This window comes from Cupressus sempervirens, chromosome 7 (assembly GCF_028749045.1).
Source record: "Cupressus sempervirens isolate cs-2001-9-10 chromosome 7, ASM2874904v1, whole genome shotgun sequence".
In the NCBI taxonomy this organism is placed as follows: Eukaryota; Viridiplantae; Streptophyta; class Pinopsida; order Cupressales; family Cupressaceae; genus Cupressus; species Cupressus sempervirens.
The window spans coordinates 663,573,817-663,599,568 of record NC_143124.1 but is presented as its reverse complement, the minus strand read 5'-3'; the positions used below and the strand labels follow the sequence as shown (position 1 = coordinate 663,599,568).

Sequence of the window (25,752 nt, the reverse complement as noted above, 5' to 3'; positions counted from 1 at the left end):
TTGCAATATGTTAAAAAAAAAATCTCTCAAGCCATTTTGGCACTCAAGGCAAAAAGATGTGTTTTGCCTACAAATTGCACTTAAAACATTATTTTTGACTCCAATATTCCAATTTTTTTTTAAAACATTTAAAACCTCTTGTGTAATATAATATGAGAATGGTTTGAGTTTTTAAAATGGTAAAGCAAGCAAAGGTCATGACTTCATGAAATGAAAAGAGAGAATATTTAGAGGAAAATTCAACATTTTCACAAAAATGATTTAGAAAGAAAAGTGTAGATGTACAACAAAATGCCTCCATAATTTTGCAATGAGATTTATATTTATTAAACATATTGTCAAACATTTATAATTGAGCTATAACTAAATAAATAAGTCAGATATCATGATCCCAACATGCTACATCAAGCAATAGTTTGTGAAACATAAAATAATAGTTGTATGAAATTAATGTGAAAATCAATTATTTGATACATTAATCCCCAATCTTTCATATAATTATATTCCTTCGAGACATCATATGGATTTATTTTCATCTTTGACAGTCGCAATCCCTATCTTCACAAAGTAATCACTTGCCTACCACAAAAAATGGTCATATAATTATAATATATTGATTAGGACATTGCTAACTAAGAAATAAATTAATAGTTGCATGTTATGAATCTCACATACTTCTATTAAAAAAATTAATAGAGAAAATCTAACTGAAATTCTTACCAACATTCTTTTATAGAGTTCTATCATGGTCGAGGGTTCTGTCTTTGTCTTTGTATATGCATCAATTCCATCCATAGCCTATATTTTATAGGAATAGTGATAAAGCATGCAAGAAAACTTTAAATTCAAATAATAAAACTCAAAGTTCATCAATTTCTTTGGTTCAAGATTATACACAAACATGAACATACATACTTCTTTTGGGGAAATATGGGGTGCCAATCAAGAGTATGTTTGATTTATCATGTATATCATTATATACCAAACATGATGAGAGAAATTGTGTTTCATCTTCTACTCCATTTGATTTATACACTTAATATAGCAAATGGTATGGAGCACAATGTAAATAAATACAACTAAAAGTATTTGATTAGCTTAAATGAGATCTTGTGATGAAAGGGAATTCAACACTATTTGTATCAATATACATCAAGCAACACGACAAATAGCCTAGTCCAATTATTTATGAATAAATGTATGAGAACAAAAACTGAAAGAAATATGACTTTAGTTTGGAGTTTCCCAAAACACAATAAAGGAGTAAACATTAAACTTACTTTCTCAATGAAAGCACATCGATTAAAAGAAGAAGAAGATGAAAGCATATTATTACATTCTTTTGACAAAATTAAATTGAATTTTGACGTAATCAATATTCTAGTATGTCATTCAAGCAGGGAAATCCTCTTTCTTGATACAGAAGGTGCTTTTACATTCACAAACAAGAAAGGTTATATCTAGTAATTGAACGCCCTTCTCTCATCTACGATTGGAAATTTTTTAGATGAGCCACATTCATTTTAGGCATGACCACTACAATAACATAGAATGGGAGCAGCAATCTATGGTGATATCTTGGAAAACCATCTTGTTGGTTGTAGTTCAAAGTTAAGTGTTTTGAAAAACTGGTTGCAAGCATGTAAGCCTTAAACATTGACAATGCAATAATTATAAACATTTAAGCTTTATTAAAGGGTAAAATATTGGCAAATAATTACCTATTTGAGTTCTCTTAGACTAATTTCTACACGAGTGAAAAATATTGTTGGGCTTATTTGTACAAGAATCCCTCATAAACACAAGATTGACATTTCCCTTCACAACTTCTCATAAATACTTAGTCATGAGTCAATTTCTTAGCTTCCAAATGAAACTTTAGCAACTTGTGCTTCTTATCCAGTTCAAATTTGTTTATATTCCTAGAGAAATCATATATAGTTTAAATTGTAGCTTAGGGTTCTAAGCACAAACTTAACCAATAAATACATAATGAATGCATATATGACCATGGATATTTTTAACCTGAATCAACTCTGCTCAACCATCACACCTTTTGCCACTACCCTTTTTTTTTCCCTTGCGATCAATCCTCTTTATGTAGGATGAGGATCTCCATTTTTCCTTCCTGTTGCATTCCCAATCAGTCACAAATGAATTACCCTTGGTTTCGGGTTATTGGAAGGAAACAAATGAAAGCCCTATTTAGGAGTGCCAAAAGTGGGTACCTACACTTGACTTTGTGGAATAGGAGACGAAGTCCACCAAAAATGACTAGGAAAGAGAGGCACACCATGTCTAGAAGGAACAGGAAGTCCCCCCAAGCTCCACCCATTTCCCTCAACCATTCCATCCCTCGCAAAGTAGATGGTATTTGGGCTATTATGCTCTCTTCCTCTATTCCTCCTTTTACCCTTCGAGAAAACAAAGTTCCTCTATGCAGCTCTATGAAATCCAACAACAGAACTTAAGATTCAATTATCAAATTTGCCCTAAATCCTAACCCTCTTGTTCATAAATCTTGGGCAAACAACCTTGCTCTTCCCCCCCCCCCCCACCAATGAATTTAAGCGAGTCATCGAGCTCTTTCAAATTGTCGACATTCTGGAACGGAAAAGCATCTTCAAGAATGGTCGAATGGTGGAATGCTTCTTTCAATGGTCAAGTAAGTATTTTGCTTATCGAATACAATTTCTTTTGCATCGATTGTAACATGGAATCTCTTAAATATTATTTTTTAAAAGAGGGCAAACTATGTTTCAAAGGATCTTCTTCCAATTCTTTGAATGACCCTCTAATTTCAACCCTTACTGTCAAAATGCAAAGAATCTCATCCTAGTTGTATTTTGGTAATCCTTCCCTTCTCACTTCTCAATTGGGAAATCCTACATAATATAGGCAATTGCTTTGAAACTTTCTTAGGGTTTAAAAACCCAAGATTTTCCCAAGAAGAATGCAAGATGCTTTTTTTATTCAATCCTTGCATAAAACCTTCCAAGATGTATATCTTCAATAATAACTCATCCTTTAGCTTTTCCCCTACATTATTTCACAACAATATTGATTCTAGAAGTCTCTCTCTTCTAGAATAGTTTTAGAACCCCCAAGCTATCCTTCGGGCCCTAAAACTAGACTTTGCATCCCCTAACCCTTTGACTCAACACATTTATGTCAACTTTATTTAGGATGGAGGTTTTGTACTTAAGGAGCAAACACTTTCTAATCCAGATTCCCTCCTGAGGAAGTCATTATCTCCACCCCTCAACCAGCGTTGTGATCAGTCATTGTCTCCAATAATAACACCACCCCTTTGGATTAACCCTTTGCCCTTCCAACCTTGTCTCTCAATAACTTAGAGTCTGCCTCAAAGGAAGAAGTCATAGTTATAATCAATTCCCTAAAAACAAGGATGCTTTGGCTTAGTGACCTAATGGGTGAAGCATCTTACACTCACGAGGAGATCCAAAAATAATTATTAAGATGATAGGAACTCCAATCATGACTCTCAGATATTTCAGACTTAACCTATGTGGTTAATCAGAATGATAACATGTGATGCAAGAGCATCCTAGGTGTAAAAGCAATCTTGCATCACCCAAAAATATTTCATTTCCAGTCTTTTGTATTTTAATAAGGACTAGTAGACAGGGGGGTTGCTATTTATGGATACTTGCTAATTTTAGTAAGTTTGTCATACGAGCTTGAAATGTTCTCATTTTCTACATGAAGGTTCATTTTAGAATTAAAAACCTACCATAAAAATCTCATGGCTCCAGCTTAAGTATCAGAGAATTTATTAGGGATTTTTAGTGGAAAATTTAGGAGAAAAATTTTCAACCTCACTGTTGGAGGCCTTAGACTGCTCAGATGAGGTTCCTAAAACTCGACCGAAGGGCGCTTATGCAATTTTGAGCCTGTAGATCAAGAGCTGGCATTTCTGAAAAGTGGTTATAATAGCCAATCAGAGCAACAGTTCGAGAGTTATGGCCTTCTGAAGTTGGGCTACCCGAAATTTCTAAAATAATTTGTCAAAGATGTATTTAGCTGACTCTATATGTATTGTTAGGGTCTGTCGGCCCTAGGTATTAAGTTTGAGCATCTAGAACCTTTTCGAGAGGCATAAAATTGCCTATTTAAGAAAGACCCAAACATTGTCTATGATAACTTTGGGTGGTAGTTCGCAGCTTAGTCTTGCAAATTATTGTAATGAAGGCACCCATGTGGGTTAGCATATTGTACTTGTATATTCTGTAATTCCGCATTTGTGGCCATAATAAGAAGTCCATATTTTGTTCTTGCATTTGTCGTTGTTTCTTTGTTTTTGTATGTGTTATGGTATTAAGGGAGCACCCTTCATCAACATGACAACTAAACACAAGTCGATCTATGATATGATAGGCATGCATTGATTGTCAAATATGGAAAATGTTCTCCTATGCAATTCTCCTCTGAATCCAAATATGGACGTATGTCATCAATTTGGGGACCATTCCTCAGAATCTGACCCTAGTCCAAAATCTCATGATATGAATTCCCAACCCTCTCAAAACATCCTTGGACTTGTTGATAATATCCAAGGTGATTAGTCCCCTAAGAAGAGGGGTTGGAAATCCAAATTAGATTTAAGAAGAAGAGATGGTGAAGCTGGAAATCAAACTAAAATCACCTCTATTTTTAATAATGGGAAGAAGAATAACCTTCCACCTCTTCTATGAAGGTTACATCTTGGAACATCAGGGGATGCAATGCCCCTATCAAGCAACACCTTTTAAAGCACTTCCTTAAGACTTTTGGATCTAACATCATGCTTCTTCAAGAGACCCAATTAGATTCTGAAGAGCTTTCCCAACTTGGTAAGAAGATGGGGATATGGAAAGTATGGGGTCATTTAGTTCTTCTTGCATCTGGAGGTCGTGTTTACATTTGGAACCCAAAAACTATTCACTTCACCCCAAATTTGAGCCACCCGAACTGTGGATGAGTGGCCAAGTAAAGAGTATCAACTCTAACCTTTCTTTCTTTCTCATTAATGTTTATGTGCCCATTTCCACCTCTAGGAAGCTGAAATTGTGGGAGGAATTATCAAACTACCTTTTAGAACATCAAAACAACAACATAGTGTTAGGTGGTGATTTCAATGCTATCACAAGTCTCGAGGAAAAGACAAGAGGTATCAGAATCCTAAACCATGCTTCTAGAGATTTCAAGAATTGGATATCTAGCAACAATATTTTTGATATCATCACCTTGAATGGCATCTTTACTTTGAATAATAAGAGATTGAAGCTTGATCTAATAGAAGAGAGATTGGACAGGTTCTTATTCTTTAGCAACCTTCCCTCATTTAACCATAGTCTCTCAGCAAAAATTAATCATGTATCAAGTTTTGATCACTTTCCAATTCTTCTTAACATTGTGGAAGTGGCCAGACCCAACACAATCGCCTTCAAATGTGAAAATATGTGGTTTGAAGATAAAGAGTTGCTTTCCCTTCTCAAAACCTGGCAAAATGAAGAATCTTTTTAGGGCTCAAAGATGTCTATTTTTGTTTCCAAACTAAGGAACCTCAAATTGAGAATCAAGTCCTGGAACAAATACTATTTTAAAAACATATTTGAAGAATTGGCTAATGTAGAATAGGACATCAAGGATCTGAATGAACAATTCCTTATTAATGGTATGGACAATGAAAGTTAGTTCCAAGAGAAATCCTTTCTCAACAAGCAAGTTGGTTTTCTTTCAAAAGAGGAGATATTCTAGAAAAAGAAATCTAGATAAATTTGGCTTTCTAAAGGAGACAAAAACACTTAATTCTTTCATAACAACTCTAAATCTAGATTTTGCATTAACAAGATCACAAAACTAAGAGATTCCCAGGGCAACCTTCTTAAAGATCCTACTGCCATGGCTAATGAGACAGTAAAGTATTTCAACAATATCCTAGACAATTGGGCCTCCTCTAAACTCTCAGGACAATCTTCCTTGTTAAACTTCATTCCCAATCTCATCACTAGGGACCACGATACAATGGTGAACAACAAATTCTACAAAGAAGAAATCAAAACTGCCCTATTCCAGATGCATCCTAACAAGGCCGTTGGGCCTGATGGTTTTGAAGCGGGTTTCTTTAAAAAGTGTTGGCATTTCCTTGGTGATAAGCTATGGGAGATTGTGGAAGGCATCACAAATTCAAGTAACCTCCTCAGAGAAATTGACACCATTTCAACCCTTATTCCTAAGAAAAGGTAAGCAATCCACCCTAGAGATTTTAGACCTATTGTGTTATGCAATACCTTTATAAGATTCTCACTAAAGCCCTAGCTAACCGGCTCAAAATTTTCTTCTCTTTAATAACTTCTAATGAACAAAGTGGCTTCATTCCTGGTTGATCCATTATGGATGGCATTATCATCATTCAGGAACTCATTCACTCCGTCCAAAAGAATAAAACCTCATATATACTAGTTAAACTTGATATACAAAAGGCATATGAAAAAGTAGATTGGAGATTCATTTGCAAATGCATGGAGGCATTCGGTTTCTCTAGACAGATGATACCATTCGGCTGGACCAATGCACCATCAATGACACATCTTCCCTCAAATCCAATCTTGATTTATACATGAAAGCCTCAGGCCAACTTGTCAATGTTGACAAGTCAGAAATTTTCTTTATTAATACATATTTAGACCTTGAAAATAGGGTTTGTAATATTTTGGGATTCAAAAAAGGCACTTTCCCTTGTAAATGTTTGGGGTTGTCTCTAGATAGAGGAATTAGATCTACCAACTTGTGAGACAATACTATTTTGAACATCAATAGAAAAATGGACAGCAAGAAATTTAGATGGCTTTCCAATGTTGGTCAATTAACCATGATCAAATCAATCCAAACTGTCATATCCTCTTACCAAATGTGTAGCTTTCCCCTAACATCCAAACCTAAAACTGAGCTTGAAAAGAAAACCAAAACCTTCTTATGGCATGGTATCTCCCAACAAAAGAAGCTTGCAGCTCTCATCAAGAGGGATAGTATTTGCAAATTGCTCAAGAGTGAGGGCCTAGGTATAAAGAAGCTCGTGTGGCAAAGTAAGGCCTTCAGGGCCAAACTAATCTAGAGACTTTTTAAAGAAAGCAACAGGAAGTGGGCCAAAATCATTCTCCATAAATATTTAACTCCAAATGATCCTCTAAGTATATTTAGAACAAACTCCCCACCTAGGGGATTCAATATAGAATTTTATGTTAGATAATAGACCTCTTATCTCTTATTGTCTATCTTAGGATGTAGGCAATGGTTGATCCACTTTATTCTAGGATGACTCTTGGGGTGGCTATCTTCCACTCTCATCAGTTGTCTCCCCCAACATCTCTACCACACTCAAAGCTTACTGGGGTGATTCATTCAACAAACATATCACATTCCCAAATATTGATCCTCACCTAGGATGGAAGTGGAAACCCCTAGACAATGTTCCATTATCCCCTGCAGAAAAAAAATGGATTAATGGACATCTTAAAGGAGCGTAAGATATTCCCCAAAGCAAGGAAGACAACCTTGTTTGCACGATGGACACAATCCACTTATGGAGGGATGCAATGCACATATCTTCCAAAAGCACGTACATTTCTTGGCGTTGCAACTCAAAAGAGCATCCATACTATTGAATGGTTTGGAAAGATTGGATTTGCAGGTCCCCCTCATTGTAGCCTTTGCAAAAGTTGGGAAGAATTTGTGGATCGTCTTCTCCTTCAGTGTCTCTATACCCAACAATGTTCGTTATGGCTTTGTAAGAAACTTCACTTTCACTTTGATATTCTTAACAACCTCCTAAATCATCTTCAAGCTTGGCCTTCCAAATCTAGTAAGAATACATATGTTGCACTTTGGAAATCAGCCCAAACTATATTAGTCTAGGAACTATGGAAGGAACGTAACTGAAGAATTTTCAAGATTTAGATATGAGCTCTACTTTTTTATGTAATAAGATTGAGGCAAGCATTGTGGAAACTGTTAATAATAAATTACGGTCTGACACCCACCAAGGACTCTTCTTGGTTTGGGAATCTATAATGGATAAGGAATGGTCTGAGAGTAATAATGGGGGAGAGATTGAGGTCTTAATAGAGGCATTATTGTTATGTAAACAACTTAATATCAATAATTTGATTATAGAGGGTGAATCTCAAATAATTTTAAATGCCCTCGAGAATAAGCTCTCGCCTAATTGGTCTCTTAAGTCAAAATTGAATAGAGCTATGGCCCTTCTTAACTACTTTTCCCTTCATAAAATTACTCACATATACAGGGAAGGAAATATACATGTAGATTCATTGGCTAATATGGTTGTCAATGGCACCCATATATCTCACCCCTCCTAATGTTTGTTTTCCTAGTAGCATTTCCCTCCCCCTCGATTAGTCATGTCTCCTTTAAAATCCTAAAAACTTTCTAAACTCCAATCCCTTTAATTTTTAATTCCTAAACATGTCCCTAAGGTTATTTTCTTAATCCCTTTGATTATTAGTCTTTTGTAAGCCCACTCATTATTAGGCTTATTGGCATTCATGGCTCTACAAATAAGGAACTTTGGAGTGTGTGATCCCTCTCATCATCCCAAGCGTTATCATTTCCTCTTTTGTACCTTTCTTTCATTTCACTCTAGACCACTCACATGTTTTGTGGGTAGTTTTATCTCTTTATAATGACCTCTCTAGTTTCTAATTTGTCATATCTTTGACAAAAATGGATAGCCTACTCATATGAAGACTAGTAGAAGGCTCCTACAATTTTGAGGTTGAATCTCTGAAAGGAGGCTTAGGTTAATGTTGAATGCCTCTCACAGCTTAATCATTTGAGCAGTTAGGGAAATAGTTGGTCATGAATTCTCTCTGCTTAATGATAGGCCAAAATCCAATGTAGAGATTATCATTATGTTTGTTGCGAGTATCCTACATTTAGGAGGAGACAAGAGATTCATCTTAGAGCTATCTCATAGTTTCTTTAAGCCTCATCCAGTTAATGAGCTCGGGACCATTTCGGATAATATTGATGCCAATTTTTGTATTCCCAAGCACAGTGATTTTGGTGTCATTGATAAGATTGTTGAAGTGCAGCCTATCCTAACTATCAAGAATGTCACATAATTTAATGTGAGAGTCCTATCAATTAGGATGAGCAGGTGGTTCTTGTTGAGTATTATGCACATCTACCAAACTCTGTAATGGCATGGCCTAAATTGGTTCCTTGTAGCAGACCATGTGTATGACAGTGATAATGAAGTGGATTCCTCCTCTAAGGCTAAGTAATTTAGCTGTATTATGTAGATACATTTAGTTTTTGCTTCATGACTCTTCAAATCTTATTTTGTATATATATATATATATATATATATATATATATATATATATATATATATATATATATATATATATATATATATATATATATATATATATTGTAAGCTAATTTGTCTTCTTGTAGACAACATGCACGTAATTTGTAGGTAGTTTGTATCATTTTTTCTGAAGCTTTTTAGTGTTGTCATCATTTTCTCTCACAATGCGCAATGTTTTTGTGGCTCGTGTTTGATTTTCTTTAAGCCTATGATAGCTTTAAGATGTCTCTTCTAAGTTTCTTCCATGTGCATTTTAAACCCACAGGTTTTCTCTTGCAACTCCCTCATTCTCTTCTCCATTGATTTGCACCTCTAAAGAGTCACATAATGGAATTTCTTTGAGATTTTCAATTGTACAACTTCTACAAATTGTGGTTTTTTTTTCTTGCATAGTATTCTATTGATTTGCGAGAGGACATGTGAGCCAGGTTTTTTTCCACATAAAACCACATCACTATTGTTGTTATTTGTACTATGACCAATAAACATCTTTGTTCTATTATTTTTTATTAGGTGAAAATAAGTTTTGAAGGGTGCCTGAAACCTTATACAAAACAAGTTTGAGAAGGACCTGAAACACCACATCTAAAGATATTTGAGACACTCACTAGAAGAGATAGGACAAAACGAGATGACGTTGAACCCAGAAAACAGGGGAGGGAAAACCACCAAGCATAACTCACCAAACAAGATATTGCATGAAAGGAGAAAATGCACGAGAAAAAAATCATATGGCCCAGACCAACCAAACACAACTAAGATTTTCCTACTTATTGGGTTTTTCGGGTAGGTTTTGTTCCTATTTTTGCATCAACTTTTGGATCAATCCATCATTGGGATGAGAGAGCTAAAGGAGACAAATAGTAAGATTACAACCCCTAGAAGAATAAAAGAAGGAAGGGGTGAGAAGGGGCACAGGATGATAAAGGCTTGATCACAATCTTGATTCCTACTATGGCCATTAAACATCTTTGTTCTATTATTTTTTATGAGGTGAAAATAAGTTTTGATGGGTGCCTAAAACCTTGTATAAAATAGGTTTGAGGACTCGAAACACCACAGCTAAAGATATTCGAGACACTCACTAGAAGAGATGGGACAAAGTGAGATAGCACTAAACCCAAAAAAGAGGGGAGGAAAGACCACCAAGCATGACCCTCCAAAACAACATGTTGCATGAAAGGGAGAAATGCACAAGAGGAAAAAACCATATGGCCCAGACCGACCAAACACAACTAAGATTTTCCTGCTTGCTCCTATTTTTGCATCAATGTTTTAGATCACACTCTTTGATATGTCATCAGGATAAGAGGGCTAAAGGATATAAATAGTGAGATTACAACCCCTAGAAGGATAAAAGGAGGAAGGGGTGAGAAGGAGAGTAGGATGATAAAGGCTTGATCATCGTGCTTCCCTTTTCATCTAATCCTCATTTTCTTCTTCTAGGGTCTACAATCTTCCATTTGTCTCATTTAGCTCTTGTGCCCTGACAATGGATCACAAAGAGTGATCCGAAACATCGATGCAAAAATAGGAACACAAATTACCCAGAAAACACAAGCAATTATAATGGATTGTGGAAAAATGTTATCTTCTAATATTTTCATTTTGTCTTTAAACAAATGATCATATCAAAAGAGGGTAGAGGAGATTTATATTCCTTACTTTTGACAGTAATCCAACCCTCTTCCACCCTAGAAATAACCTCTTCCCAAGAAATTGAATCTGACAGTGAAGTACTCCTGCCCTAGGAGGGTGGACAAAGTTGCAAGCAAGGGTGAGTAAAAGTCACAAGGAAAATAGAAATAGAAGGTGAGATAGAACCTACATCTCTAACAGGTTTAGCAGAAGTAGCAAGGATAGCAAAAAATTGTGAAGGTGATGTAGAACCAGTGGAAGCGTGAGTTCTTGAACCACAAACAACCAAAGAGGGATGGTCGACCATCACCTAATCATGAACAGCAAACTCAAGATGACCAACATCATTAACTCCAACCAAACTACCACCAACCATACACCCAATAGAGGCAGTCGAAACATTGGTTCATTGAACCACATCAACATTCTAAACAAAACAAGAATCAATAGTCAAAAAATCTTGAGTAACCCTCATAAAATGTCTTCTTCTAAACAGTATAATGCTCTGAAGAAACACACTTCCACCAAGAAGTGGATTTTTTTGTTTTCCTTAATACACAATGAGCAAACACATGACCAGTCTTGAAGCGACTTCGACATCTAAAGAGGATGCCCTCATAATCAAGTGGCTAAATCCAAGAACCAATAAAAGAATCAGTCTTGATCTCGGGAGGGAGACCCTTAGAAACATTTCAACCAACCAAAATACAAGAATAAGTAGAACGTTAGATGTTAGAAGACTCATAATCTCAAAAAAATCCCCGAAGCCTCACCCACTTCCTCTAACAAGGAATCTATCCAAAGATGAAGGCGAAGGTAGGGGAATCTAACCTAGATGGGAAACTTGTTGAGTAGTTCTATGGAGGGAGTGTCATGGTTTGATCATCAACATGTATTTCTCCTCTCAGATGAGAAAATGATCACACAAAACTCTAGGTCTATCTTCAACATTATCAAATCTAGCAATAAGATAACCCTTTGCCATAAGGAAAAATGTGAAATAGTACTAGTTAATATTGGTTCCCAAGATTGGGTTATCCAATAATTAAGCACCGGGAGACTTGGCCAAAATCCTTGAAAATGACAAATCACCCCATGCCCAGAAAAGACCTTGGCATTATATCTCCTTCCTCGTGTTTGTGGAAAGCTTAGGCAATAGATTTGCAAACCGGAAAAGGATCTATGTATTGCAACTAAGAAGACCTTGCTTTAACCGAACTACCAATAGGACACTAACACACCACAACCCCCATTGGATGGGCACCAGAAGTAGACGATCCAAACCAAATACCACCCTCCCTCGCAAAAATCCCAAGAGACAGGGGAGCATCTACAAGAAATTGGACTTTCCCACATGGCTTATCACCACCCGCATCACCCATGCCCACCAAGACAACTGAAGCACACACTGCCCTAGCATCTTTGGAAGCCTTGGCATCATTGGAAACTAACGCAAATACCTTTGTGGAACCCCTACAATCCTTGACAGACTTATTGTTCGATAGAATAAAATATAGTTAATAGAAATAGAAAGAAAAGCTATAGAAGATGCAATGCAATAAAATATTCGTTATTGTTCTATTGTTGCCAATATATCTATTATATATTTGTGATGTACATTGCAGATGATATGTATATTGTTGTTGAGCATGTGCCAAGATGATCAAATCATACATGAATCGTAGATGCTAGAACATTGAAATTGATATGACCACTGAGCTCTTGATCATAATGTTTGAAGTAATGAAATGATGGTAATGATGTCAATATATTAATCAAACTTGGTCTTAAAGAGACTTTTCCAAATTAAGATCAATAACAGAGTAGGTCTAGGATATTTCACCTTTGAAACTACAATCTCCCAATGAATTCCAATGGGATTTATCAAGACAAGTAAATGCAAAAGTTGATCGATGATGATTGATGCTCCAAGAATGTCAACTATATATGAGGTCAAACACCTCTCAAAAAAGCAAGTTGGCCTAATCTTAGCTTGGTGCCAAATTTTTAATTATGCAAGTAGGTCCATGCCAAGGGGTGCCACCATAAGCATACCATGAATTGGGCCCCATAGCAATAACTTAATAGCTTATGGGGGACCAAATGAGCTATAATGAAAAATTATAAAATAGGTCCCACTTAGAAAAGAGGGGACATGATAGTCTCCCTTCCCAAATTTATTTTTCCCATAAGCACTTTGAGATTAGGATGCTCCAAAATCTACTCTCTTCCATATGGCATATGCATGCTTCCACATGACAAGATACTTTTTAATCATACGCAACCTAAGTGTCATCTTCCTAAGATCTATGATCTTAATTGGTTTCAACGAAAGCTTACCTTCCTCATCAAGAAACAAAAGCTCCTCTAAAATTGTATCTCGCAACCCAAGAGCCTTCTTAAGGCAAGAGACATGAAACACATTATGTATTTGACTATTCTCAAAAGCTCCAATTCATATGCCACCTCTCCATCATGCCTAATAACCTTATAAGGACCATATCAGCAGGGCTTAAGCTTCTCCATGTCAATCATTTTCAAAAACAATTTCCTATAAAGCTATAAAAAAAGTTGGATTCAATTTCCTAGCTCCTAACAATGCTAGATCCAATATGAATCCACATACAACTTTTGTTGATCCTATGCCCACTATAAATTATCCTTGAGAAGCCATAGATATCTTGACTCTCTTGAAGCCAACCTTTTCTCTTAGACACCCTACAATGGTTCGATGCCAAATCCAAAAAAGAAGTTGCATCATAGCCATAAAGTGCCTTGTTGGGTGATATCCAAATAGACATGTGATTTGATGGTGTTGTAGCAAGGCTCTCCTAGGTGTACCCAACAAATCCATGCCTTCTAACTATATTCCTCAGACGCCCATGTAGCATGAAATTCTCTTGAAATAACAACTTTGCAACTGAACTTTTCTAAACTCTGTCAAAATGGTGAATACCTGAGCATAATTGGTCAAACAATCAACCACCACGTAGATGCAATCTTTTCCAATGTATAATGGGTCTGTTAGTGTTTCCTAGATCTGCTACAAATGTAATAGCATTGTTGTTATTTTCGGTATGTACTTTCCAAATGCCAGCCATCTCTCTAATATATGATGAAGTATGGATAGACATGTCTCTTCACGAGACATATCTATTCATTAGAATGCAATTAATATAATGACAAATGAATATCTTATATATATATATATATATATATATATATATATATATATATATATATATATATATATATATCACACTTATAAATATATATAAAATATATATTTGCACTCTAGTTTATCCAACTAAAGCTACCAAATATTAACACTCCCTCTTAGCTTAGAGAGGATAAACAAGATTCATACACAATATGAATAACATATTACCTCAACGTAGTTAATGGTTTCTATAATGTCAACTCATATGACATATAATCGATGCTACAAACATCAACATTCCCTCTTAGCTAGGGAAGATAAATGGTATAATCATATTACATATCTTGTGATCACCTAACTTATAATATGAGGAATCATATAACATATGATACCTAGTTTTGCATATCACCTAGCTTCTAATATGAGGAATCACTTAACATGTGATATCCAATTTTATATATCACTTAACCCATGATATGAGGAATCACTTAACATGTGAAACCCAGTTTTACATATCACCTAACACGTGATATGAGGAATCACTTAACATGTGATACTCAGTTTTACATATCACCTAACTTGTGATATGAGGAATCACCTAACACATGATACCCAATTTTAAATATCATCTCAATATGATATCAGAGATATGGTTTGACCAAGAATATCAAGTCTCATGATATTCACCATAACTCAAAATTGTTCAAAGGTAGTGTGCACTTACCATAGGAACATTCACAATCTAGAAGGTCATGGTCTGTTTAAGGAACTAAATCCACCATGCTAGAAATCATCTATCATGATTTCTTTCAGCCATCACACGATGTTTATCATGATAGAAGATTAAGTTATTGTAAGATTGTCATCTTCTAATGACATCAACAAATACAAGTGATAATAATTTTGAAAGCCCCACTTCCTCATGATTTACACAGGGCCCATAAGGCATTAAAATGATATCATTAGTATAATAACCAATTAAATCAAGTTTACCTCATAAATATTTTACCTTCAATAGTGAAACTCCCTCTCAATCACTATGATTGAGATTTCACAAGATGACTAAACCCATCTGCTCCCTTTGAAGCTTGAGTTCATTGACATTTAGACCTCTGAAGATGCTAGACTCCCTCTGAATCTGAATTCTATATGCTTTCATCCTTTTGTTTCAAATTTTTCCTTTCATAATGTGAGCCCATATAGGAAATATAACGCATGAATCAATTTTCATCCTCAAGCATCAAAGAACACAATTACACTACTAAGAGGGGGGTGAATTAGTAGTGTGGGAAATCTTTAATCAATTTAATTTACTGATTGATTTACTTTGTGAGTAATTAAAATAAATACAAAGGCATTGACAAAATACTATGTACTAGATATAATGTGGAAACCCAACTCGGGAAAAACCACCAATACAAAGACTGCTAGGATCTACTGTCTTTTTCCAGTCTCAATCAACTCGTCACTTACACCTTAAGGGTTTCAACCCAAGGAGCAACAACCCCTACTTTCGGAGCTACAACTCCTTCAATTTGAGCAACAACTCAACAATTTTTGAGCATCTAACCAGTTATAGCTTTCAAATACTTTGAAGGTCCATTACAGTTCACACCCTTTTGTATCACACAAAAACAAACATCTAATAGATCTGATAAACATTCAGCAAAAATACTCCAATTTTGAATATTGTTACTTTTGATAAAATAGACTTGATAATCATTCAGTAAATTATCCCAACTCTGTATACTGATATCCTTTTCAAGGCTCGAGCTTAATTCATATAAACTTTTAAGCTGAATCAAATCTTATTACAATATTAAATTCCAGAATCGTAACTATTTCAATCAGAGTAAAATGAAGACTCTGTAATTGCAGGCTGATTATCTTTATATCCAAATCCAATTCTAGAAGAGATTTTCTCTATATAAGCAACAAGACACTAAATTGTTAAGATATCCTTATCTGTCTTCAATCACTACATTCAACATCATTCGTAATTTTGTATCATTGATTCCTCCTTCGCTTTTACATTACCTTGAAATATGTTTTTGTTTCCATCTGACTCAGATTTTTTCTTACACATGTCAGTGAAGCATTCATTTCATCATTCCAGAATGATATTTATAATTACCTATCACACTTAATTCAGCTATGAACAGTTGGCATACCAATTATATTAACATTAACAAATATGCTTAATGAACCGGTAGTTTCAATCCAAAGGATACAATGCTTAAACATTTCGTTTCTCATGCCTAATGTTGAATGTTTGAGTCATCGAAAATATGAACCGACGCCATTGTTTCAATACTTTATTGAATGTGATGATAACTGTGTAATAGGTTTGCCCCGATAAGCACAACCAAAAACTTTAATAAGATTTCTTTATTGGGCTGCCACATAGACAACACCCTTAAACCTTTATTTGTCTTTTCTTACTTTTGTCTTTATTATCTTCCGATAAAGTTTTAATGCTCTATTTTTTTTCTTTTTCTTTTCATGTGCTCATATATACCCAATATCTATCAGGCTGGCAGATAGGCAGCTTATTAACACAAAAAGACAAAAACAAAAACAAAAGAAAAAAGTTTTTCTTTTGAAATCCTTCAAAATCATTGACCTGCTAGGATCTATGCCCGATAGATTAACCAGCCTGGTTGTGTGTCAGATGAGAAAAATGATATTAACAGAGAGCTACCTAACTGTGTGTCAAATAAGACAAATGAAATATTATGAGCTCCTCCTTTGTAAGTGTCCAGCCTAAGTGTGTGTATGTTAACGCAAATTTATACCATACTCAACACCTATTTTGGAGATTTGCTGGAGATTGGACCAAGATACAATGCCTTGAAACTGACTGAAAATGACTAGATGAATGTCAATGTCTATTTTCTCAAATAGTTCTATGTGCACAAATCTTTTATTTTCAGATCAATATGTTTGACATCAATGACACCAATAGGCATGCCCAGATTTTTCTTTCTTCTTGCCATTTTCCTTCAGATTTTGAAGAAATCTGCCCCTTCACATGCAAGATCGTTGCTTCTAAAGCCCCTCAAGATGAACTTGTCAAAAATCACCACTATCAAATGAAGAGATATCTTGCTGCTTTTTCAAGGATTTATTTTTCTGTCAATTCTGCGAGAATTTTGTTGCTGCAGAAGAGGTAAAAAAATTACTTGTGTTGGATTATTACAAATGTTCTCTTTTTGATGGCATATTTTACTTACATTTGTAGTATGGCTCTGATATCATGTAAGTGTTTCCCAAATCTGCTACAAATGTAATAGCACTGTCGTTATTTTCAGTATGTACTTTCCAAATGTCAACCATCTCTCTAATATATGATGAAGTATGGATAGACATGTCTCTTCGTGAGACATGTCTATTCATTAGAATGCAATTAATATAATGACAAATAAACATCTCATATATATATATTTGCACTCTAGTTTATCTAACTAAAGCTACCAAATATTAATATGGTCCTATAATGAAATCCATTGAAATGCTCTCCCACTTCTGAGTCAAAATAGTTAGGGTCTATAGTAATCCTACTAGAGAGCCATGCTTGGACTTGTTCTTCTAGCATGTAGTGCACATCCTAATGAATTGTATCACAACATTCTTAAGGCCCTTCCATGAGAACCTTTCATGTATCTACCTATAAGCCTTGAATTATTTCAAGTGTCTCACCATTGGTGGCTCATGAACCACCCTCAAGATCTTCTCCTTAAGATCCAAATCAAGAAGTTTGTATACTTGTAGTAGATGACATCGTTTACCACCTTGTACCCATCATTTTGAATCTGCCCATCCATTAGTTGGAAAGAAAAAGTATTCTTGAGGTACTTAGCCAACAAGTGAGATCTCTTATTAGCCAAGACATGGGACAAAGAGTATATCAAAGGTCTATTGGATAAAGCATCAGCAACCACATTCTTATTCTACTTAACATTCTCAATGTCACAATCATAGGCCTTTATCTTGCACACAAACTTTTGTTACCAGCTCTCATTCAAATCCTACTCAAGCCTAACCACTAACTTCTCCTTAACTAGGTATGCCTAAACTTGGCCAACACATGCATGATCATGTGCATTTCCTTGTTGTAGATTGAATGGAACTCTCAATATCCATGAGCTATAGCTCTTAGATACAATGGGATGATGATTCTACAGCAACACTTCTCCAATGTCATGTCCTAATGAATCACACTCTTGGATGAATGGCTAAGAGAAGTCAAGCAACGCCAAAACTAGGCACATACTCATAGTCACTGACTCACTAAATGCAAGTTGCGCCTCTATCCGACTATAAGAACCCCTCTTCAAGAGATCAACCATTGGGGCTCCAAGATGTGAAAATCGCCTCACAAATCTCCTGTAGTAGGTCCATAGACCAAAGAAACCATGCAACACCATGAGTGTCCTTAAGGGTAGCCAAACAAGTATCACTTGTATATTCTCTTGATGCACCTACACTCTACATACACTAATGATGTGACCCAAGTACAAAATCTATGTCATGTTGAACTCACACTTAGACTTCTTCGCATAAAAAGATAATGCCTCCATGATCCCCAAAACCTCATCAAAGTGCCCTAGATGTTTCTTCCATGTCTTCTTGTATATGAGTATGTCATTAAAAAAAACCAAAAGAAATTTCTGCAATTATTTGTTGAAGATGTGGTTCATGCAAGACTAGAAAGTAGCAAACACATTGGTCACTCTGAAAGACATGACCAAGAAATCACAGTAACCATAGTGGCATTAGAAGGTTATCTCATTAACATTTTCCTCCCTTACTCAAATTTGTTGATATTTGGATCTAATTTCAATCTTTGAGAAGTCGAGTGCTCCATGAAGCTCATCCAACAACTAATCAATCCATGGGATTGGGTAATGATTCTTGATTGTTTTCTTGTTTAGGGATTGCTAGTTAATGTACATCCTAAGAGTCCCACCTTCATCTTCACCAGGATCATTGAAGATGCAAAAGGACTTGAGAAGTGCCTAATGTGCCCCATGTCAAGAATCTCATGAATAGCCTTCTCTATATCATGATGATAGTAAGGAGTCATGATGGCCAGTTTGGCTCCCTCTGTAGCTTTGTTGTGTGCTCAAAGCACCTTCCATTGATACCCATGGGAATGTCATTGAAAACCAAAGTCTATCTACCCAAAACTATTTATATCTCATCATTGTGGTAATTTTTTTGTTGGCTAACCAATGGTTTAGATGAAAATAAGCATTGTGTTTCCCATACCACATCATCATGCCTAAAAATTGCCTTCATGCCCTTATTGAGACTAGTCTAAGCCCTCCATTAGACATTCCTCACAAAGCCACTTTTTCCCCATCTACCTTTCTTTAGAATTCCAAAAGCTTGAAAATCTAGGTGTACTTGTCAAGAATCTTCATCCACTAGATGCCTAAAATGATAATTTTATCATCCAAGTCATCCACGAAGAAGTCATTTGTGATTGTGTACTTCCCCATGATGATGCCTATTTGTGGCACCAAATCTGTGCAAGGTAGGAACTGGCCTCCTACCTCCTTGACATCAAATCCCTAGTGCTCTATTGTATGCAATTCTCCCTAGGCTACTATAGTATAGACTGTTGATAAAATTGAGTGTGGCCTCGCTATCAAGATTAATGATGATCTACTATTCTTGTACAGCGTCGTGAACCTGAAATATGATGCATCGTAGATTATCAGAAAGGAAAGATCTTTCCTTACTAGTGTATCCTATCTTCTTTGCATGTGGTGGAAATTGACACAAACTTAGGAAAACTTGAAAATTTGTGAATAGAGATTGAGACCGAATAAGTTGCATGGACTAGGAGGCTGGTTAGAAATTTAGCATCAACAAAGTGTATGCCTAATAAAGAGGGTAGTTATCAAGATGCACAAATAATGGCCAAGGTCTAAATTTTTGCATGAATTAGGTGGGGTGGAATAGTCGTATAAACTATAACATTTACGTGTTCCCTTTCTTATACTTTAAGTTATGGTTTATATAAACATTGTTCAGATGTTGGAGAGTGGTTTCAGATTCATAGGAGTTATGATGGACATTTTAAATTTTAGGAGAATCTAAAACATTTTAGACTCAACCAAATTTGAGGAGTCAGCATGCTTCCATCTGTTAAATTTGTAGCTTCTGTCGGATTGATTTCAACATGAGATACCTTGTTGATGGTAAATCATCTTTAAGATAAATATATTATATATGTATTATAATATATATTAGATATTTTATACATTATATATTATATATACTATTATATAATAATATAATAATATATTACATATATGGTTAACATATTAATATTACATATATGATTAAGATGAGTTACATATATGGTTATTTATACAATTATATTAATATGTTAACTAGTGATGTTTAACTGTAGAAACATGTCTCTTCATGAGACATGTCTCATTCTCTCATATTTATAAGCCTTCATTTGCATTTGGAACACAATCAATACAATGACAATTGTTATTACATTTGCAGCGATCCTAGAAATCAACACCATCATTATTCTTTTTCACGTTGAAACTCCATCTCTCCTTGCTTTTCATCTTTCGCTCTTATCTTTCTACATTTTGACAAATTTATTTTACTTTAGTTCCACATCCCTGACTAGCCTAAAGAGCCAAAGTTGTTCAAACTGACTTAACTCCCTAAAGAGCCAAAGTTGTTCAAACTCATCTCTTAGACTCGGACACTTGAGAAATTATCACTGAACTAAGGCTACGTAGGACATCTATCCATTACCAAGCGAAAAGAGGGGTCCCCCATTTGCGATGGGCCGATGGTATAAAAACCTCACAATAGGTTGAGGATCGGATCAAGAGGAGTTATGAGAAGAAGCTATCCAACTCTTTGAAGATTACCAAAGTATGCATGAGGGGTTTGAAAAACAGGTTTCCTTTGGTTATTTCTTAAGTCTGGTTGTAGCCTTGAGGCCTAATAAAATGAGCATGGTGAAGTACATCAAAAGACTAGTGAAAGAAAAATAAAAAATTACCCTTGAAGAAGGGTTACTGAAGAAAGAGGAGGCACTTGTTTGTGACTTGCAGCCTAAAAGTGATCTTCGAGAAGATAAAAAGAAGTCAACATGCAAGGGAGATTGGACTCGGAGCTCTAAAGTAAACAGAGTTGTAAGTTCACTTCATCCTATGATGAAAAGGATGTAGGAGAGTGACCTATTGAAGTCACAAATGAAGAGTACATAAATATTGAAGCAGGTGTCACAAAGCTTACTAAATTAGAAAATTGGTTCCGTTTGCAGTCACATTTAAGGAGCAATCTTCACTTGAAAGTGAAATTTTCAGTCATGGGAAAGATGTTATTTCAGGTAATGAGTGCATGATTTTCTTGGTAGGAAGCTTTGGAATAGAGCACCCTATGAGGTTGATAGCAATAGTGAATATGATGGGCATATTGGTAGAATATATGAAGATGTTTTCCAGTCAGCCAATGATAGTGACTCCACATCTTATGTAAGCGTTGATGCTTATGTTGGTCCGAGTGAGATAGTCCCTACATATGACATGTATCCTATTTGGGATGAATCTACTTTTGAACCTAGTGCTGTCCTAACTTCACCTATACAATTGTACATGAAGCATGATATTAATAACATTGATGGTGTTGATAATAGCCTCAAAAAAAAAATGCGATTTAGTGTTGCATGACTCTGGTCATAAATCAGAAAATTTATATGGGATTGATAGGTCTCAGGAGTCATATTATTTGGTAGGACAATTGAAGGTAAACGAAGACCAAATTATTGCAGCCATTAAACATTTTGATAACACCCATAAGCCGATGGAAAGATGTTCTTTGAGTTCTTTAGGAATGCATATGGGCCTTGGTGGAGAACTTTCCCTTTTAGATTCACAGGAACTTAGAGAAGCGTTAGTAGCAATGAAGAAAAATTACCTACAGCCACTTTCCGCTAGAGATCATTGTTTCATGCTTGGCGAGATCTATTTTGATGCACTAAAAGGGAAAGAAGAAGGTAGATGAGGTTATAAGATGACCCAAGATTCTTTGAAGGGCACTCAGATGGCCCTCAAGAAAAATGAAATTCAAATTTAAGAGCTTTGTGAAGAATTGAGCTTGACTCAAGCATCGTTGCCCAAATCAAGGAAAGCATCTTCTATGGCTGCCATAACACTTGATCATGATAGAGGCACTCATGGTTCAAGGGGAAAACCCTTTATGATGGTCGAGCACAAAGAGCTTTCAGATTTGCATGGGTTTGAGGATAGCTATGATTCTAAAATTACTGAGTATACACACAACTTGCATCACGGAGATCATTAGTCACCTTTGAGGGAGAGACAATTAAGCACACACCAAGTGGATATAGATGCAGAAGAGATAGTTGAGCGTACACTTGGTAGATGAGCCACTAGTGTTATACCTATAGATGTAGAGGGAAACATAAATGATTTAGTTTTGGTTGATCCCTTGGTCATTTGTGGAGAGTTTGAGGGGTTGTCTTCCCTAGAGGCTCACATGGTATAGATTACTTTTGTTTGACCAGACTATGAAAGGATGTGCATGGATCATGGGATCATTTACTCAGAAGTGTCTGAGCATGTGGACACTCTTGGAGAGGCCAGTGATACACTCTTCCCTCATTATGCATTATTGGAGTATGGAGCTGACTTATTTTTAGTGTATGCATAAAGAGAAGTATTTCGACCCTAATTCATTGAGTTGTGGTCAGCATATTGGTACTAGACAGTTGTTCTGTTTTACTTACCATAGATATATTAGATTGTCTTTTGAAAATAGAAGCTAATTAAAGGGATTGGAAAGGTTTGTATCAACCTTCCCTTGTTGGAGGTTTGCATATTGATGAGTTCTCATCATCCTTTGTCCTTAGAGGTACTTGTTGCTTCATTTAGAGTACAGTTCGCAGTTGACTAGATGTTGTTATGATCTATAGCAACATATGGTGGGGTGGCCTAACTAGTTATGCACTTAGGATGGTCTTTTTTACACATCTGTAGTGCCTCTCCCATTTGACTTTTGTTAGTCATCCTGATGGATGCAACCTTGCTGATCTTTTGCTGTGATGGATCATGATTGTGACCCTGAGTGGTCTACACCGTTGAGGTGTTTGGATTTATGTTTCTGTATCAGTTGCTTTGATTATGCTTTTGACTGATCTTTGAGATTATGATTTGATTTTTGGTTCACTGAGGTTTGTGCCAGTGGTTACCAAGATCGATGTGGTATCATGAGGTTGTTCTGTGATTACCTTGAGATGTGTGCAGAGATTGCATTGTGTACTATTACCATGCTACACGAGACTAGGTTCCTATAGCAGTGGTTAGTCATGTTTTTCACTATGTTCGCTTATGTGTTTTAAGTGCCTTATTAAATGCGTAAGTAATTAAATGGATTGTTCATGTGGGATTATTTGGTTATGTGCTGCGAACATTTACCCTGTTTTATTTCTAATTAGAGAGATATTTGTTACTCATGTTATGTTTACATTTGAGAGGACCTGAGGGTCAGATGTTACACTTTGATTCCAGTATCATGGATTTTAGACTACTATGCTGTTCAGTTAATCATATTGCATGATGATGCCATCTTGAGATGATAGTGTGTTTTATGATGATATTTGGTTATTTGGTTATCTGGTATTTGGACATACCTCTGATTATGTTATGTGATGGATTTAATGCTATGGTTATTTACTTCATTCCTGCGTTGTTATGCATTATGCGAACGTGAGTGATGTAAATAGATTATTTTAATATAATTAAATAAATGGTTAAATTAGGTGATTTAATGCAATTATTGCTTCAGCTATGTTATTATATGCAATTGCACTTGATCGTATTATTTAGTGTGCAAGATTTATATCCCTGGCAGTGGCACATGGAGTTAGTGATTCAGCCATTCATATTTTACCAATGTTGTCCTTGTATGGTCGATCTATCCTTAATTAAGTGTTTAATTTAAACCTTTCGGTGTTGATTAAATCCGAACTCATTTGCATTATGTGATTAGACCTGTGAGTGTGTTTGTGCATTTAGAGGTTTGCTTTGTCGCAAAAGTCATTAAGGAGGTTTATGTATTTTTGGGTTTTTGGGCTTTTTAATTGTTTTACTTTTATTTCTGGCAGTTTTGCCATAGATGAATTCTTATTTATAGGAATAGCCTGTTTTCGTTTGGGTTGATTCGGGGTTTAACTAGATTGGCTGGTTAAATGCCCTAATCGATTATTCACCCGAAAAGTGAATAAGTATCCAAAGAGGAATTTAATTCCTCACTTCTCACTTTCACATTGGAAAGTTGGAGAGCAAAACCCAAAATCCTCTTCATGAGGATTTACTGTTTTGTTCGTTGTGGGAGCTACGGGCGTGGGATCGTCGCGAGGTTAGGCTTGTTGGATCCAACTCGGGGAAACCTTGGATTGCCGTGATTTTCAGCAACTTCTGCAGCCGTTTTATTTTTTGGTTCAATTTTCCGTTTTGCCCTTTTGGCTGTGAGGTAGGGCTTTCCTATTTTATTGTTTCTGCTCCGTTTCTGCTTGTGTTTTTGGTAGCCGTTTGTTTGGAGGCTGAGAACTAGTGTTGCCCTCCGTTTTTGTAGGCTAGTTCTACCCGATTGGGCGGTTATGAGCATTTCCCTGTTTTTACCTCGTTTTGCGTGCCGCCCTATTTTTTCAGGTTTTCTTGGCACAATGTGGATCATGGACCTTGATGATCCGTTTGGATATCAATCAGACCACTTTTGCACTTTTTGTTGCATTGGGATGCGTGTTGCATCCGTATTCCCGACTTTGTGTTCGGTTGAGTGATTTGTTACCTGTTATGGTTTTTGTTGGACCTTTGCTTTTGGTCTTGTTGCATCATTGGGATTCGTGTAGAATCCATACTCTCGGATTGAGGCCGGTTGAGTAAGTTCATGACTTTTGGTCTTGTTGCATCATTGGGATTGGTGTAGAATCCATACTCTCGGATTGAGGCCGGTTGAGTGATTTTATGATGTATGGTTTTTTTTGGCTTTGGGATTCATGTAGAATCCATCCTTCCTGTGTTGCTTTCAGTTGGGTGTTTCTTTGCATTGTGTTCTCATTCCTATACTTGTGTTATGATCTTCGTGATGGTGGTGCGCCACACACGAGTACGTGCGCGTACATTTGTTGGGTGACTTGCGAGGCTCGATCTTCCGTGAATTTGCCGGAAGTTATGATCATTGGGGTTGGGATGGGAGTATGCATGCCCATGGGCACTTGTCGTAGGATGAGCATGGGTAGGGTAGGGTAGCATATGGAGGGGGCTTCTATCTCGCAGCCCGACGATCATGGTGTCATGGGTTGGCAGAGGAAGCTTTATATAAGTGATAATTAAATAAATGTGTGAATGATAATAAAACTTAAGATAATAAAAAGGTTTGGTGTACAAGAGCCTTTCCGTTGAGGGATGTTGAATCTGCACAAGTCCTAGCTTGGGCTTTTCGATGCCAAGCGACTCTCCATGATGTTAGTCCCTACATAGTAGCCTAT

General features: G+C 36.0%; 1 protein-coding gene across 2 annotated transcripts in view; it reads right to left on the bottom strand.

Moving 5' to 3' along the window:
- Positions 1-292: 292 nt before the first annotated feature.
- LOC149548414 (protein IN2-1 homolog A-like) overlaps positions 293-25,752 on the bottom strand; it is a 147,302-nt gene continuing 121,842 nt past the window's right edge. Inside the window, exons 10-11 of one of the 2 annotated variants that reach the window (XM_089792488.1) lie at positions 721-798; positions 293-579 (exon numbers count right to left, since the gene is read on the bottom strand). In XM_089792488.1, coding sequence (XP_089648614.1) covers positions 517-579; positions 721-798 — 141 coding nt within the window. In that variant the 3' untranslated portion in view covers positions 293-516. The remainder of the gene's footprint in view (positions 580-720; positions 799-25,752) is intronic. The other variant, XM_089792489.1, reaches the window with a different exon arrangement.